Below are 18824 nucleotides of genomic sequence, written 5' to 3' on the forward strand. Positions count from 1 at the left end.
CCCCTGCTCTAGGCAAAAATAAATTTTGGGGTATTCTGGATCAGCATACTGCTGGATCAGCTTCAGTTGAAGCACTGGGGATTCAAGTCACTTAACTGCATTCTGCTTCTGCATTCAAACAAATCAATTCCTCCTTATTCTAAATTATCTTCTCCTGTATTCCAGTTTTAGATTGCTTTCCATGGCCAAGTTTATGAATTCATCAATCTTCATACAAGGCTGTATGCAAATCTTAAGCTTTCTTGACAATCCTTCCCGCCCCCACCCCAATTCATTAAGTTGGCCACCCTTGAAAGGCAAAATGGTGAGAGCTACAGTATGTTCCTTCTTGCTGGGAGCTGGGCTCAAAGTGGCAGCAGGCTTCATTGAGATTCAGCTAGCCAAGTCAGTTTGGTTCCTCCTCACTATTCACACACTCCCTTCCTCTAGCATTTTGTGACCCAAGGTAGATAATGAGCCTCCTTCTCACCATCACTCACAATGGGAAGGCCCAAACAGACAGACAACTGGATATGGACAACTGTGGGTGGTTATTTGAACTTCTTGTACATGGCGCATGCACACATATGCACACAGTTTCCTCCAAACTCAGCATGAAATATACCAAAATAAAATAAACAAACTTTAAAAATAGAAAGAATGATTTGAAAAAGGGTGAGAAAATAGTTTTCCTTCTCTTTTTTTTTTTTTTTTTTTTTTTTTGCCAGAAACAAGATGGTGGGAGAGAAGGGGACTGATACACAAGACCAAACCAGGTTGGTTGTTTTCTGGCCAGGTGGCAACCCAGTCGCAAAACATAAATCCAAAACGTTTCATTCAGTATTCAATACAATACTTTAATACAATCCAGTTCTTTCTTGTTCTATAGTTCACTATTAATGTTACTAAATGCCCCTGAATATTGCACTGCTTCCCACATTCACTGGCCCTTTGATGTCTTCTGTAAATGCAGATATTTAATGGAAGCTAACCTGAAATACTTCAAGGAGCACTTTTTTTTTTTTTTAAGATAGAAGAACTTAGAAGGAAGGAAGACAGACAGACAGACAGACAGACAGAGTAGCACAACTGCTTGTATGCAGAGTATTCTTAAATGGCCTGCATGCAGTGGGTTGGTTGCTTGAAGAAAGTTGGAAAAATGAATAATTTTTCACCTCATTGCTGTCTCTCAAATGTGCTAATGCAGCATACCAGGAAAAGTATTTGTCAGGATGAGGCGGGGGAAGAAAAAAAATAAGTCATTTTTTTTCAGTGTGTAACATTTCAGTTTCTGTATAATATGTTCAGCAGTCTGCTTTCATTGCAGTGGGAAAGTTGGTTTCATCTTGCTATAACTTTTAAAACTGCACCCTGTCTGGAAGCTTCTTTTTTGCTCCTTAGCTTTTCTTTAGCCACAGTAGGGCTAATGCAGGGGGGACATGGCATTTCAAACCACAGCGTCACTGCATGCATTTCCTTTCATAGACGTCACTTTAAAGACAGGAGCCAAAGACTTCTATCTCCAAACACAAGCACAAAAAGAGATAATCACATACATTGATTATGTGAATGGAAGCCATAATGACACATCTGGCAGCTCCTCCAAGTCAGCTGCTGCTTTTCCAAGAAAAAGTGGCAGAGTGGGCCAATTTACAAGGCTAGAAAGTGGTGAATGGGAGGAGGGATGCTTAGCTCAGCCTCTGTGGTCTTAAAATAAGCATTTTCATCCTGCCACTCAGTGGGTCTTCTATTTTTATATCCTTTGATTAGTATGTATGTCAGAGCATATTAGAGTGGCTCGAGAAAATTAAGTAAGGAAAGGTTACTGTGTACTCAAAAGGTACCACTCAAAGATGCTTCCTGAAGCATCTCTGTATGAGTTACTGCTCTAACCTTGCCTCCTGTCAACCAGTTTTCATCAAGATCCGAAAACTTTGTCACATTTCTGCATCACATATGATTGAATTATTCAATGACTCCAGATACAGTAGGGTTATCTGCCCTCACAACAGACAGGTCCCAAATAGTGATGTGGTGTGCCCCAAGTGATGCCCAAGTGAAGTGGTATGCCCCAAGGATCTGTCCTGGGACCGGTGCTTTTCAACCTCTTCATAAATGACCTGGAGACAGGGTTGAGCAGTGGCTAAGTTTGCAGACGACACCAAACTTTTCTGAGTGGTAAAGACCAGAAGTGATTGTGAGGAGCTCCAGAAGGATCTCTCCAGACTGGCAGAATGGGCAGCAAAATGGCAGATGCGCTTCAATGTCAGTAAGTGTAAAGTCATGCACATTGGGGCAAAAAATCAAAACTTTAGATATAGGCTGATGGGTTCTGAGCTGTCTGTGACAGATCAGGAGAGAGATCTTGGGGTGGTGGTGGACAGGTCGATGAAAGTGTCGACCCAATGTGCGGCGGCAGTGAAGAAGGCCAATTCTATGCTTGGGATCATTAGGAAGGGTATTGAGAACAAAACGGCTAGTATTATAATGCCGTTGTACAAATCGATGGTAAGGCCACACCTGGATTATTGTGTCCAGTTCTGGTTGCCGCATCTCAAAAAAGACATAGTGGAAATGGAAAAGGTGCAAAAGAGAGCGACTAAGATGATTACGGGGCTGGGGCACCTTCCTTATGAGGAAAGGCTACGGCGTTTGGTTCCCCTGGGGGCTGGGGATAAGAATAGGCCCTCAGTTTGGCTGTACTTGTCGTAAGAGGCGACTAAACAGCCACTGGGTCGATGGGACTCGTCAGCCTGGGAAGGCAGCTCATCTGAGAGAAGGAAAACTCTGACCCCAAACCTCCACTGCCTTGTGGCTACATCCAGTTATGGAAAAGGCTTCAGGAGTCAACCTCGAGGCAAAATCAGGAGCCGGAGTCCCTGAGGCAGTTCATGGCTGAACACAGTCACGTTCTGGCAACTCCTGCGATGCCGCTGGAACCAACCGTATTGGCTTCTGCCTTTCCATTGGACCATTCCAGCGACGTGGAGAGGGGGGATTTGCTGCATGGGTAACAGCCTATCCTCCATACCTACTTTACCCAGGCTTCGCGCACTGGAGAGGACACTCTGTTCCAGAACCACCATTCAGAGCGTGACACCATAGTCTTCCGAGACTGAAGGATGCCAACAACAACGGCGTTTGGGCCTCTTCAGCCTAGAAAAGAGACGCTTGAGGGGGGACATGATTGAGACATACAAAATTAAGCAGGGAATGGACAGAGTGGATAGGGAGATGCTCTTTACACTCTCACATAATACCAGAACCAGGGGACATCCACTAAAATTGAGTGTTGGGTGGGTTAGGACAGACAAAAGAAAATATTTCTTTACTCAGCGTGTGGTCGGTCTGTGGAACTCCTTGCCACAGGATGTGGTGCTGGCGTCTAGCCTAGACACCTCTAAAAGGGGATTGGACAAGTTTCTGGAGGAAAAATCCATTATGGGGTACAAGCCATGATGTGCATGCGCAACCTCCTGATTTTAGAAATGGGTTATGTCAGAATGCCAGATGCAAGGGAGGGCACCAGGATGAGGTCTCTTGTTATCTGGTGTGCTCCCTGGAGCATTTGGTGGGCCGCTGTGAGATACAGGAAGCTGGACTAGATGGGCCTATGGCCTGATCCAGTGGGGCTGTTCTTATGTGATTCATGCAGAAACACGACAGATTGGCTCTGACCAGTAGTTCAATCTCTCCTCTAAAAACGGGTTTACTTTAAGAGCATCTAATAGTGAAGTGTATGACAGCTATCGGAAACTTTAGCAAGCATGGTCTTTGATCATTCACTTCTATCAATTTTTAATATGCATTTTATATATAGTTTCATCAATCAACTTTGATCGTAAGGTTTTCAAGACAACAAAAGACAACATTTTAACAATTCAGTGCAAATTTCGCATTAGGAAGAAGCAACAGGATAAGAAAACAGTTAAATTGACAAATGAACATGGAGGTTTCTTTTATGTTCAAATACCACCATGTGCGAATAGAAAAATAGGGAAGTATAGTGGAGTTGTAAAGTAAGTTAACAGAATTCTGTGAAAACGAGGACAAGACATACTGTACTTCCCTTTTGGTACACCCCAACATCCTTATTGAAAAGAAACAGGGGAGGGGTCTGGCCACCAGAGAAGATTTCTGCCATCTATGTATCAATTGTGACCAAACAAGATGGACAATAGTATAACTATCGCCAACAAATCCAGTAAAACAACATATCCCTACCAATTCAGTATATAGGGGTATTACAGGTGATATGGCATTTCCCTGAAACCCAAATATGCAAGTTCTAAGCATTGGTGTGAAAGAAATTCCCTAACTGCAACTGTATCAGTCAAGATCAAAGCCAAATATCTTCTTTAGGAACCTCTATTGGCATAATGATATGTTTTTATCTATATCTATAGATATAAAAAATGCCAAATGCCAAAAAGGCATTTTTGAAGCCTTTTGAAGCCTAAAGAAGCCAAATATCAAAGACTGAACCAATTCAGCCAGACCTTTCTGTCAGTTAGCCTTCCATTAAACAAAACTACCATAGATACTGGCCTATATTCTGTGAAATTTTTGCCAAGTAATCAATCTCAAATTATCACTTCGCCTTATCTCCGGGTCAATCAGAGGGCAGAGCCTTTCAACTCTGAGCAGTTTCCTTTCTCAAGGGCAGACAGGTGCCAAGTTTCTCAAGCAGCAGGCAGGCTCATCTCCTTAGAAGCAATTTATTAACCTTTTTCAATTGCATATTCCTAGGCAGCCCATTTCCATAAATTGTACCCTTCATATTAGCAAAATGTTTGTAATTAATAATACAGGCCCTCATCTCCTCTATATGAAAGCCCAGACGTCATGTATTTATCACAGTGTTTTCTCTTTTTATCTGTTTGAAGAACAGAAGACTCTGCCTTTGCACTGTTTTGCACCAGAAGTATGCTGAGAAATTCTGGGTGATTGATCACTTTCCATATTAAGTTTCAGCTTTTTTACTGTGCTGGTTTTCAATCACTGGTTCATACATGAATTGATGACCAAAAACTAGCTATTGGTGGGGCTTTCACAGCCAACTAGCTACCTCCCTTCCTGCCTTGCTGGTCCTTGCAAGGCATTCCTGTCTTGCAAGGCATTCTGGAGCATGACCTGCCTTTTTCTACCATTATTCCATTCTTTTTCAAGTACCCCTAAAGGTCCTGTTGAGTGTCCCTGGGAGTACATGAATACCAGGTTGGGAACCACTGTTTTACTGGTATGTTGTTTACAGTGCACTTACTCTGATGATTGATTGGCATCCTTCACTCTCAGAAGACTATGGTACCACGCTCTGAATGGTGGTTCTGGAACAGAATGTCTTCTTCAGAGCGTGAAGCCTGGGTAAAGTAGATATGGAGGATAGACTGTTTCCCATGCAGCAAATCCCCCCTTTCCACGTCGCTGAAATGGTCCAATGAAAAGGCAGAAGCCAATACGGTTGGTTCCAGCGGCATCGCAGGCATTGCCAGAATGTGTCTGTGTTCAGCTATGAACTGCCTCAGGGACTCCAGCTCTGGATTTTGCCTCGAGGTTGACTCCTGAAGCCTTTTCCATGACTGGATGTAGCCACAAGGCAGTGGAGGTTTGGGATCTTACTCTAATAGTGCTTACAAAAAGGTGATGAAGACCAGAATTTAAAAAGAATAAAAATGTATTTTATGTTCTTTTACTATGTTTTTAATAAATTAGAGACTACAGTTCTTAGGTAACAATTAGTGGTGGGTTATTTTTCAGGATCTGGCCTCAAGTAAAATCAGACAAAACTATAGTCAGACACCTCCCTAGGTTTAACCCCCAACTTATCCGAGGGTCATAGAAAATTCCATGATTGCTGGCTCAAAACCTGCCCTCAACTTATCTGTGGGATCGACTTACAGGCGAGTGTCTGTGGTAATTCCTATATGCGAAAGCATTCATATAACCATGGACCCAATCCTATCCAAATTTCCAGCACCAGTATAGCTGCAATGCAATCCAGAGGTAAGGGAACAAATGTTCCCTTACCTTGTGGAGGCACCCTTGACTGTTCCCCCGCATGGCTGTATTGGTGCTGGAAAGTTGAATAGGATTGGGCCCTGCACCAGATTCACTTGTACAGGCCCTTACTCCAAGTAGTTATACAGTCTCCACACTTGCTCACTTACAAGCAAATTTAAAAAACAACAACAACAAAAACAATTTTCCTAACAAAGTTGGTAGACAACAGTGATAATCAATTCAGGGCAATCATCACTTCAGTCAGTCATACTTCAAAACTGCATTTAAATTTGTCATTGACCAACAATGCCCCCAACTAAGATGAACACATTTTAAAAAGTTCACTGATATTTGCAAAGGTAAAACCTGACTGATGAATGATAAAATATTCAACACTGCTTCAGTTCAGATTACCAATCCAAATCACAGATTGCATCAATCACAAACAAACAGTCTCAAACCATAATTTAGAGGAGTTTGTTTAGTTTTGTTTTCTGCCTGCTCAATACACCAGTCTCTAGTGGCTTCTGGAGTTAGATCAATAGCCATAACTACAGTTTATCAATTTAGACATGAAGCCAAGCTATGGTGATCCCAAACCATCATTTGTAAACCCACTTCAGATCTTGGTTTCTAGTTCTGGTTTGCTGGCTGATGACAGACCAGGGTTTATCAATTTGGACTTCATGTAAAACCACAGTTAAGTTTTTAAAGTTTGGCAGCATGTCTGAATAGAGCCAGTAAGTGATTATTCCCTTATGTTACTGTTTTGATTCATCTGCCACATAGAATTATGTACAATATTAGTACATGAAAGTTCCCAAAAAGGATATAAACTGACAGAAGACATGAAAACAAAATTGAACTAAAAATAAAGGATGCTATGTGGCTCATGAAACTGTAATTTGATTAATAGTTCTAGCTTAAATAACTGTGCCATATAGATTCAGTCCTTCATAAATACATACTGTGTTCTGTATACTACCATGGGGAGGTCCCATAAAAATAAGAAGGATTACTTATAAATTTTAAAACTTCTGGCTAAAAAGCTCTCTTAAGTCAGCATCAAACAAACTACTCAACCTCACCAAACACAGTAATCAGTGGACAAAAGAGGAGAATTCAACTACGTCATCAAATGCTGTTTAAAGAACCATATCTCCATCCATTTTCTCAAAATCAAAGAACACAAAATGCTCTTTGTAAAGAGCATTCCTTGGTGTAGAGGAAACCGCAGAAAAGGCCCTATTTCTTGCACCAAATTTTCTCAGTTCAGGAGGAGTTCATGAGGAACAATGTAACAATGCATACTGGCTACTTATGTAACAACTGACTATACTTTACAAATACAAATCAGTAACTCCACAAAAGTTGCCAGAATTAGCCTATGTTTTCAATTTGTGCTCCAGTAACATCTTTTGCCCCTGCTCCCTTAGTGAACTAAAGACTGGTCGACACATGCAGGAAAATGACGCAATAAAATTCATTGTATCACTTCAAATAGCAGAAAGGAAATTTCAATTCTGAAAGTGTAAAAACTCACTGCAAACAGAAATCTTGCACAGGAGAGAGAGCGAGAGATTTTACTCCAGTCCCTTGTCTGCTGCACTAATGTTCTACTTGCAGGTATTTAAATATAGGAGTGTAGTTGGCATCCTTCAGTCTCGGAAGACTATGGTATCGCGCTCTAAATAGTGGTTCTGGAACAGTGTCCTCTCCAGTATGCGAAACCTGGGTAAGGTAGATATGGAGGATAGACTGTTACTCATGCAGCAAATCCCCCTCTCCACATTGCTGAAATGGTCCAATGGAAAGGTAGAAGCCAGTACGGTTGGTTTCCAGTGGCGTCGCAGGAGTTGCCAGAACGTGACTGTGTTCAGCCACGAACTGCCTCAGGGCCTCCGGATTTTGCCTTGAGGTTGACTCCTGAAGCCTTTTCCATAACTGGATGTAGCCACAAGGCAGTGGAGGTTTGGGATCAGAGTTTTCCTTCTCTCAGATGAGCTGCCTTCCCAGGCTAACGAGTCCCATCTACCCGGTGGCTGTTTAGTCTCCTCTTACAACAAGTACAGACAAACCGAGGGCCTATTCTTATTCCCAGTACATACAAAAATGGTGTCCCTCATCAGTAGTATGAAGTAATGCAGTTCATTTCACTACCTCAACACTTTACCATCTCACTCTGTATGCATGGACAAGGCCCAACAAACTATTGTAGAAGGGAAGAAGATGGAACGAGCTACTGAATAAAAATTTAGAAGCAGTGCATACAGTCTCTGACATCAGGGTGTGCATTAGGAGGCCAATTGCAAATTCTACCATTTATTTACTTCCATCAAACAAACAAACCAAAGTGGTTAACTAGGTTTTTCTAAAAACACAGAGTGATTGTGTTTTGTTTTTTTCTGAGCAATAACCCAAAGCATGTTTTTTTTCTAGTAACCATTAAAAAAATGAACACAAGTACTACCCACATCCTGCTGAAGTACATTCCTTTTTTGACTACATTTCTGTTATCTAAGAAACCTCCATCAGCCTCCACAGTTAATTCAAAATGTCTCTTATTTCCACATCATAACAGAATCACTCACAGCAAAGGTCATGCATAGGGAAAAACGTACATTCATCTAGTACACATTACAAAGACCTTTAAGCAGCAGAATAATGATTGCTTAAAACCCATTAAATCCCACCTCATTTCACATCATTATTCTAGTGGGCTTTCTGTGCCCAATAAAATGGCTACCAGACAATTTAAACACCTCAGCAGATTTTTATGCATTGAGTAGCCAATTCTATCGCTCAGCAACCTGCATGATGTCGCAGAGCCGACGGAGTGCACAATGTATGCTGTGGTGGGGATGGGCAACAATAAGACCCAGTAAAGTAAAAATCATTTTTACTTACCTTCCAGTACGCCACCTAGCCACAAATGGGTCTCCTCAGACCTATGCCAACTATTTAGCTGGTGTAAGTCCAAGAAGCCTCAGGGGGCATGTCTGGCCAGGAAAAGGGGGATAGGGTCTTGGTGTGTGCCACTGTCACCAAGATCCTCCCCCCCTCCTGCCCCCAGTTTAGCTCATTTCCCACTCTGGTTCTTCCCCAAACCATTGCTGCTGCTATTTTATCTCCTCTAGCACAGACTGGGTGAGTTGGTGGCACACACACAGGACCTCTGGACATTTGCACCAGCAACCCCCAAAGCACACAACAGTTGCATAATGTCTGCAGCACTAAACAGGGACTTATCACAGTAGATCACAAGATCTACTGCTGTAGGCCCTGGATAAGATTGGGTTGCAAACTTACATCAGTAAGTTAGCTTTACATCATTCTACTGCTTGTACTCTCACTTATTTCTGTATTCCAAAATTACTTTGGTACCTCATCAGCACACGGGGAAGCTATTTTTTCCTAGGGACAGAAGTGTATTAGGTTTGTAACCTGCTATATATAGGCCAGTAGTTCTCCAACTGGTGGGTCATAACCCACCAGCTTGTGTAAAGCTTCCCGCATCCCTTTAAGGGGCAGAGGGAAGGGGAGTAACAGCAATGCAATTCCCAGAACCGCATCACTAAAGGGGGCAAGGGCTGCTTTATCTTACTTTCCAAGGAGTTATTATTATTATTTATTTGATTTATACTCCGCCTTTCTCCCCAAAGGGCACCCAGGGTGGCTAACAGTTAAAATCAGTTAAAATACAATATAAAATAGAGATAAAAACATTATAAAAACAATTAAAAAACAAACAATATAAAATATATAGCAGTCAGCACTAAAAACGCACAGTAAAAACATTGATTAGTAAAAGCCATTAAAAGGTCTCAAAGGCTTTCCTAAATAAAAAAGTCTTCAGGCCCCACCAGAAAGTTAATAGTGAGGAGGCTGTCCTCCATTCAAAGGGGAGAGAATTCCATAATGCAGGTGCCACCACCGAGAAGGCCCTGTTTCTGGCCACCATTCCCCTCACCTCTCTTAATGGTGGCACAACCAATAGGGCCCCCTCTGATGACATCAGAGAATAAACCAGTTAGGGCTGTAGTAGGCTCCAGGAGGTGCAGGGAGCCCTGCTCAGAGCTCCTTGGTGCTTAGAATCTTCAAATGGAGACAAATGCTTCCTTGATTCCTGAAGCCAGCTCAAGGTATTCAGGGTGTCTTGTACTTCTACTGCAAGACCATTAACTGAATATACCATTAACTGAAGATGGTATAGGCCAAACCATCTTTTTATACAAGGCTGAGCTACAGTCTCACCCTAGAACCAGAATTTCAGGTATAAAAGACCTGCAAGTTTGCAATCACTTCCCCTCCCCCACTGCAGGAAAAAAAGAACTCTGCACTAGAAATAAGTACATTCTACCAATTATCTGATGCACAGTAAGCTAAAAGACAAACTTTTAAAACAAATATCCTTTATAAGAAAAAGCTTTCTATAAAAACAGATGAAAATACAGATTTTATACCTCTCTGATACAAAGAAATATTTAAGATATGATACACTACTGAAATATGATTACTCAAACTACAAGATACTTTTAAGATTGTGTCTTACCTGAACATAGCTGTTCAACTTTTATGTAGTTTAAAGCTAATATGTCATTCACCCATGCAATGATGTCATGTCTGCTCATAGTTTCTTGGGTTATAGAGGTAGAATACACGTTGACCGCCATTCCCCAACTGAAAATAAAATAGATTGATATATAATGAGAAACCAATCTTACATGATTTTTAAAAATGCAATCACTAGTTGCAATCTGCTATAGAAAAACAACATCATTCTTGAGGTTCACAGAGTTCAAACTTTTGGTTGCACAACCTGAAATACATCAAACATTTTGCACTTTTGAAATGCATTCACTTCCTAGTAATTGCATTTACATTTTAAATTACAATTGCAAATTACATTTACAACCTAGGAATATTTTCACAGATCACCTAATCACATACAAATTGTAGAAAGCCCAATATTGGCAGGTTTTCATAAGGAAACTGAAATTAATGTCAGCCAAACCTAATTTTTCCTAGATAAGGGATGAAGTTCCATTTCTCTTTTAAAAATTTGTCTATAGTATTTGGCAAGATGGAATCTTTCCAAACACCTCTCCTCCCCAAACACAGGAAGGACAATGGCAAATATAAAAGCAAGTATAATGCAGTATAAATGAGTCAAGTTCATTACAAGCCAAGAGAATGTTTCACTTTCAGAACTGCAAATGTATATCAAAAAACCTCAAATTTTCATTAGAAAATAAATCAAGAAATGTTTATATTACAATGTTCCTTCATGTTTGTACATTGTTAATGAGCAAGGTTTTTGAAGCAGCATATTCACTACAAGCTTATGTTTTGCATATTTTAAAGCAAGGGTGTCCAAACCTTGGCCTTGGGGCCACGTGTGGCCCTCGAGGCCTCTTAATGTGGCCCTCAGGAAGACCCCAGTCTCCAATGAGACTCTGGCCCTCCAGAGATTTGTTGGAGCCCGCACTGGCCCGACACAACTGCTCTCAGCATGAGGGCGATTGTTTGACCTCTCGTGTGAGCTGTGGGATGAGGACTTCCTCCACTGCTTGCTGTTTCATGTCTGTGATGCAGTAGCGGCAGCAAAGGAAAGGCCAGCCTTGCTTTGTGCAAGGCCTTTTATAGGCCTTGAGCTATTGCAAGACCTTCATTCATTCATATAAGTTCATCTTTAATATATTCATTTAAGTATACTTATGTAAATGTATTCAAATTTTAAATGTAAATTAATTCTTTTTTTCCCCTGCCCCCAATACAGTGTCAGAGAGATGATGTGGCCCTCCTGCCAAAAACTTTGGACACCCCTGTTTTAAAGTATGAAGGAACTTAGCTTTTCCTGTACCATAACATTCTTCAGACCATCAATTCCTTAGTCCACAAACCTCAGAGAAATACACTGTGCCAAGACTGTAGAAATTAACCATGCCTGAAAACAACACTTTGTTTAGCAAGTCTGAAGTCGAGACAACTGTTCAGCAACTGACCTGAAAACAATTGGTAAGCTTTAGCAACAAAAGAGTGCTTTTCTTTTACTTATTTTTATTAGCACACACATATTTCTTGGTTCTCTGAACAGATGTAGTCTTCAGCACATTGCTGGCTACTGAATATAACTTTTCACCAAAGAAATGCAACAATTCTGCCTGCAGGGCAAGACATTTCTATGCACTAAAGGGGGGGTACAATTAAAGAGCATGGAAACATTAGAGCATGATTAATACAGGCTGCGGTTGGTTTCACTGCAAAGATTAAGGGCATTAAAGTTTAAGTGTCTTTTGCAAAAGAATGTACAGAACACATATTTATAATTTACTGACAGAAAACAACTGAAAGATTTAATACACTGAGGCCCAAATCCTAAACAAATTTCCAGCACTGGCATAGCTGTACCAATGGGGCATGTACTGCATCCTGTAGTTGGGGAATGTTTGTTCCCTTACTTCGGAGCTGAATTACCCTTACCTCGCTCCTGGGAAGTTGGGTTGATACAAATTAGTCAACATTTGGATTAAGGTACCATTTGCACTATATTTCATTGATTAGCCAAATAGGCTTAGGATTAACAATGGACTTTTGGAGGAGAAGACATACATGAGAACTTCCTGCATTGACCAACCACTTCTGTTAGAATGGGCTTTTTTAAAGTTTTGGTGTATCAGCAGGATACAAAATTAGGCTCTCTCTTAGCTCAGACTGGATTTTCCCCTTATTTGCAGTTCAGTGCAGAGTCTCAACAAATATGCCCGATAATACAGACATTGCTCATCACATTTTTGGTAGATGAGAAAGAACCCATCTTTTTATCTCAGGATTGGCCCTAGGGCGTACCAGTCTCTTCTTGTAGTTCTGTGACAAGTTAATGAGAGACTTATGACAGTGTGGGATACCAGATGTAGGTTGACTAGACTTTCAGTCATTGATTTTTCACAAGCTGTAGGTTCCATAATTTGGCAGATGAAAAGCAATCTAGTGCATCTCCATAGTGGAGTCATGCAAGACAAATCAAGAGGGCATTATAAAAGGCTGTCACTCATGCTTTAGGAAACATTCTGAGTCAAGGCAGATCGGGATAGGCAGGGCTCCCATGACCTCCTCATTTGGGAATCTGTAGAGAAAAAGGAGACATAAGGCTCTTCTGATTTCTCTGCTTCTCTGCCCAATGGAATTAGTCACCCAACCGAACTCTGCTAGCACCTCCAACTTGTTAGCAATGAGTGGTTGCAGTTCCTCTGCACAGGGCTTGCTGTCTATATTTACACAAAGATCTTAAAGCTGTGTTCATGGTTTAAACTTATTTTTGGTGTCCTGTTTCCTTTCTGGTTCCAGGGTCAACAGCAAATAAATGTAGGAGGAATGGGGAAAATCAGGTTCAGAGATGAGACAGCAAGATTCAAGAACTTGCTCATCCTTGAAGTTCACTGGATTATCTTTGGCAAGTCACTTTCTTTTCTCATAGCCTAACCCAATTGTGAAGACAAATGAAGCACACATGCACATGCATACGCTACTTCCTGATCTAGATAGGGATCTAGCCGGCTTAGTAGCTGTTAGGCTTGTTGTTGTTGCTAAATGTTGAATTAAAAAAGACCAACAGGACAGGGAACCCTCTCAGAATTTTTTCTAGTATTAAATCTTCCTTTCAAAACACAAAACAAAAAAGAACAACCAATAGTCTTACAATATCAGTAAATAGTACAACACCAATATAAACAGAATAAAATATCTATTATAAGGTAATATAACTCAAAATGCATCCCTAAACATAAAATGTTTACATCAACTATCCAAGGGCAACAGGATTGGAACTGGCTGATCTTCTCAGTAGGGGTTCTACAACCATTGTAGAAACAGCTACAACTCAGAAAGCCCAATCTGCAACATGGCCTAGCACAGGGGTGCAGTGGCATCACTAGGATTCGTGTCACCCGGTGCGGGAGGCCTGCACGTCACCCCATGCAGTGGGCGGGGCAACACCCCAGGTGGTGGGCATGGTGATGTGCGATCGCCCCACCCCCACTGTTTTTTGACTGTACCTGTTAGAACACAGATATTTCAATGTGGTTTGTTTCATTGCATTCTGCATGAAATTACGTATTGATTGATATATAACATGATGGTATTATTCCTCCAAACTCTGATTTTAGTGATTTTGAAAATTTATAGAGTCACACACACACCCCGTGTCAACTTACTAACACCTTATTGCAGCAGTTCTCAAACTTTTAGCACTGGGACCCACTTTTTAGAATGATAATCTCTGCAGGACCCATTGGAAGTGATGTCATGGCCAGAAGTTACATCATCAAGCACATTAAAATAAATAATTATAAATAATTAAATTAAATTAAATTAAAAGAAATAATTAAATAAGGGGGAGCCAGTCCTGTTCCACAAAGTGAATCTACTCTGAAGTAAGTCCTATTGTGGTCAATGGGGTTTACTCTCAGGAAAGTGTGGGTAGAATTGCAGCCTGTGAGCCCAATCCTATGCATGTCTACTCTGAAGTAAGTCCCAAAGTGGTCAATGAAGCTTACTCTGTAGTCTGCCTGCAGTAACAACCCCCCAAAAAGAATCAGTGAGATTTCCAGCCCTCCCCAGTGCCCAGTTTAAAGTTCTACTATTTCAGGAATATCAAGATAAAGACCCTCCTGGCTTTGCAAGTGCAAAATAGAAAACTTTCCCTTTACCATTCAAGCCTTTTTTTAATGTCCTTTTTAGTGGAAGGGGGGGGGAAGAGGTTGCCTTCTGGAACATATGTTGAGCTTCAGTTCCATTGGATCAGGACCCTTCTGGTGGCCTCACATTCCCCTTTGCCTGGCCTGACCAAAAGGCAAGGCACGTCTGCCTACCCGCGAGTAAACGCGACCACGTGGCTGAGTTTGCTTTCCATAGAGCTCAATAGACTGCAGGAGGGAGGGAGGGACTTCCTTCTCAGGTGTTTTGGGGGCTACATTCATTGGATCAGGACCATTCTGACATCCTTGGAGTCCTCTCTGCCTGCCCTTTCTGAAGGACTAGGGCAAGTTTGCCTACTCGTGAGTAAACGCGGCCACGTGGCTTTGTTTCCGGCTCAATAGAGGCAACTGGGAGGGAGGCAGGGACTTCCTCCCTTTTGTGTTTTTGGGGACTGCATTCATTGGATCGGGCCCATTCTGGTGTCATTGGATTCCTCTCAGCCTGCACTTTCCAATGGACTATGGCAAGTACGCCTACTCACGATCTGGCTCACTTTCACTTTCCATAGGGCTCCATGCATTTTTTCCTTCCGTTTTTTTTTGCCATAACTTTTGAATGAAAGGAGCAATTTCAATACCTTTTTTTGCAGTGCACTCCGCTGGACATTCCACATCCAACGGTGTATGGAACAATGGGGTAGCAGTTGTTTATATTACAGTATACAGTATATACAGTTACGGATAACAGTATTTATATACCGCTTTTCAACTAAAAGTTCACAAAGCAGTTTACAGAGAAAATTAAATAACTAATGGCTCCCAGTTCCAAAAGGGTTAACAATCTAAAAAGATGCAAAAGAACACCAGCAGACAGCCACTAGAAAAGACACTGCTGGGGTGAGATGGCCCAGTCACTCTCCCCCTGCTAAAAAGAGGAGCACCCACTTGAAAAAGTCCCTTTTACCCACCAGCTCCCATTATAATTAGGCTCTCCCAGAGCCACCTTTTCAGCAGTGCCACTTATGCTGAGGGTCTGGGAGGGAGATAATGCATCCTCAGAAGGCAAGGAATGCTATTGGGGAAGGTGCAGACCAAGTGGAGTCAGAGAGGTAGGTGCTGCAAGAGCCCAATTATCACACGGGTTGCCCTTTCAGCAACACTGGTTTTGCTGAATTATAACTTCTCAGAGCACCTCTCAGCTGCTGAGCTGTGAAGTGATGACTCAGCAGAAGTGGCACTGCTGAAAGGGCAGCTGGCGTGACAATTGCACTCTCCCATTTTGAAAATATGATCAAGATTTTCACATTTTCTCTTCTGTCATGTACAGCTAATGAATTTCTATCCAAGAACAAAGTGCTGGCCATAATTTTCTTTATGACACCACTTCCTGCCTAATGATGTCACTTCCAGCCCTCAGCAGGTGCCATGAATGCTATTTGGCCCAATGTATGAAATGAGTTTGACACCCCAGGTCTAGCAGATACTTCATTAATGGATTGCTTCCAGACTGCAGCCTGTTACAAATATCAAAAGGCTAAGCAAGTCAATACATGGAAGAAGCCACTCAGTTCACAAATGAACTTTAAAATAAGCACATGAAAGTATCATCACATTTAGTGAGGAACATCATTTCCATATTTTTTTTAAAGAAATGGCAGGATACTGTCTGGAACAGTGGTGCCCAAACCCCAGCCGAGGGGCTATTTCAGGCCCTCAGGGATTCCCAATCCGGCCCTCAGGGAGCCCACAGTCTCCAATGAGCCTCTGGCCCTCCGGAGACTTGCTGGAGCCCACAATGGTCCGATGCAACCACTCTCAGTGTGAGCGTGACTATTCGACCTCTCGTGTGAGCTGGGAGCTCCCTCCACTACTTGCTGTTTCATGTCTGTGATGCAGCAGTGGCAGTGAAGGAAAGGCTGGTCTTGCTTTGTGCAAGACCTTCATTCATTCATATAAGTTCCATCTCTAATATATTCGTTTATATAAATTTATTCAAATTTTAAATGTAAATTAATTTTTTTCCCAGCCCCCGACTCAGTGTCAGAAAGATGATGTGGCCCTCCTGTCAAAATGTTTGGACACCTCTGGTCTAGAAGAAAGACTAGCATTCACAGACAGCCAGGAGGTGGCTAATGCATGACAGCAGATGAAAAGGACAAGAGGGAAAAAACCCCTGAACCTCTGCCAGATGTTTTCCAGGGATCTCCTCTCTAATAAAAGACTGTATGGATGCTACCAGCTCCAACAAGGACCAGCAACAGATGATCTTCTGCTTTGTACTTCCCAAGGCATTTGCAAGCAGCTGAAAAATCTGAAGTCTTGAAATTGCAGCATCTCTGGTTTGCAATATCAAGATTTCAGATTTTTCCCCTCTTCAAATGTAGCTGAATGCTATCTAGTTTGTTCTATCACCCTCCTGAAATTCTGTTTTCCAAGTTTTGTAATCAGCATACTAAAAAAAAAAAACACCACTATTTGTTCATTTTAAATAAAGTAGCATAGAGTTCAAGCTGGCAGCATTATTTGGCAGGTGTCACTAAGCATAAAGAAAGGGAGAGCTGGATTAGCAGATCAAAGCTGTTGCTTAGCAAGGGGAAAGGGAATGTGCTATTCTTAGACATCAGTGCAAAAGATCAGGTATGCCTCCCCTTTTCTCAGCAGGAGAATAATTTGCCTTCTGAATGACAACTATTTAGAGCAGCCATTTTCAACCTCTGTGCCGTGGCACAGTGGTGTGCCACGAATGGTCCCCAGGTGTGCTACAGGAGTTTGGTGGAGGGTCATTTATTAATAGGACCATTGGGGGATATGAGCCCCCCACCAACAGCATGGTGTGCCTTGTCAATTGTCAAAAACTGATGGTGTGCCTTGACAATTTTAGTACTTTGTCAGTGTGCCATGAGACGAAAAAGGTTGAAAACCACTGATTTAGAGGATACTAACACCAAACAGGTCTTATCTAAAAGTTCTTATCTATAGTATTAACGCTACCAAATGAAAACTTACAAATAGGGGAAGAAGATACAACCACAAGTAGAGCTGAGAAAGGGAAACTTAAAATCAAAAAAGTCAAGCTGTTACCATGCAAAGTCTCAAGGAGAATGAATACAGCTAAGCATTTTGAGCTTTAAGCGTGTTGGCACATTCATTCTTGATTCCAGTTTTGACTACTACTATGCTTTTTAAGAATGAATGGAAATTCTTCAGGCCCACATTAATGTTCCTTTGCTTTTCCTTACAGAAAAAGGCAATACAGTAGCCATCCATATCTTTGGGGGACACATTCCAAGGCTTATCACAGATAGTAGAGAATGCTATATACCAGTGTTCTTCAACCTTTGAGCCAGGACCCCAATGGGGTTGCGAAGCCTCAGTTGTGGGGTCATGGAAATTTATAGGAATGAAAAAGGTTGAGGTTCTGTGGACTAAAGTACCACCAGGTGAAGGTGGCGGCATCTGGAGTGCCCCTTCAGATACCAGGACATTGTGCCCCAGTCCTGTTCAGGTTCTTAGCAATTGCCAGGCTTCAATGGTAACTGTTCTGCTCTCTCTAACAAGAATATTTTGTTAGAGAGAGCAGTGTGGGAAGGTGTTACAGGGGAAGTGAGTAGACGGCAATGGAGAGAGGTGGAAAAGTCAGTTGCGTGCCTGCTATAGACCTCCCTGGGGCAAACGCCCCAGGCGCCAGCCTCTAGGATCCCGCAGAACGGGGGCAGAAAGTGTACTTCTGGTTTTCCGGAAGCACAGTTTATAGCGCTGGGGAATCTCACAGAGGTTTCCCCGGCATGGGAGGAAGTTGCGCAAGGCTCTGTGAGCGTCTGGTGAGTGGGGGGATTTCTGTGCAGGGGGGGCAGAGATAGCCCGCAGAGGGCGCCATCATGGAGCTTTGCCCCAGGTGCAGGGCTGCGGAGGTCCGCGGTTTGGAAAAGGTCCTGGGAGGGGAGTGGGATGGACAATGGCATCCCGAGTCTTCAACCTTTTTCATGCTATGACCCCAATATATAAATTATGAAATTTATATATTGGGGTCATAGCATGAAAAAGGTTGAAGACCACTGCTATATATAGTACAGTATTTGGAGATGGCAGGTTTTAAGACCCAGAGGCATCCTGTCTGAGTGATGGGCTGATGGGCTGCTACCAAAGGTA

The 18824-nt window shown here is 42.1% G+C and overlaps 1 protein-coding gene across 4 annotated transcripts in view; it reads right to left on the reverse strand.

Moving 5' to 3' along the window:
* Positions 1-18824, reverse strand: part of MAPRE2 (microtubule associated protein RP/EB family member 2) — a 139027-nt gene that overhangs the window by 42070 nt on the left and 78133 nt on the right. For all 4 annotated transcript variants that reach the window (XM_066626666.1, XM_066626668.1, XM_066626667.1 and 1 more), the window contains one exon: positions 10532-10659. In XM_066626666.1, the coding sequence (XP_066482763.1) occupies positions 10532-10652 (121 nt within the window). In that variant the 5' untranslated portion in view covers positions 10653-10659. The remainder of the gene's footprint in view (positions 1-10531; positions 10660-18824) is intronic.

This window comes from Tiliqua scincoides, chromosome 4 (assembly GCF_035046505.1).
Source record: "Tiliqua scincoides isolate rTilSci1 chromosome 4, rTilSci1.hap2, whole genome shotgun sequence".
NCBI lineage: Eukaryota > Metazoa > Chordata > Lepidosauria > Squamata > Scincidae > Tiliqua > Tiliqua scincoides.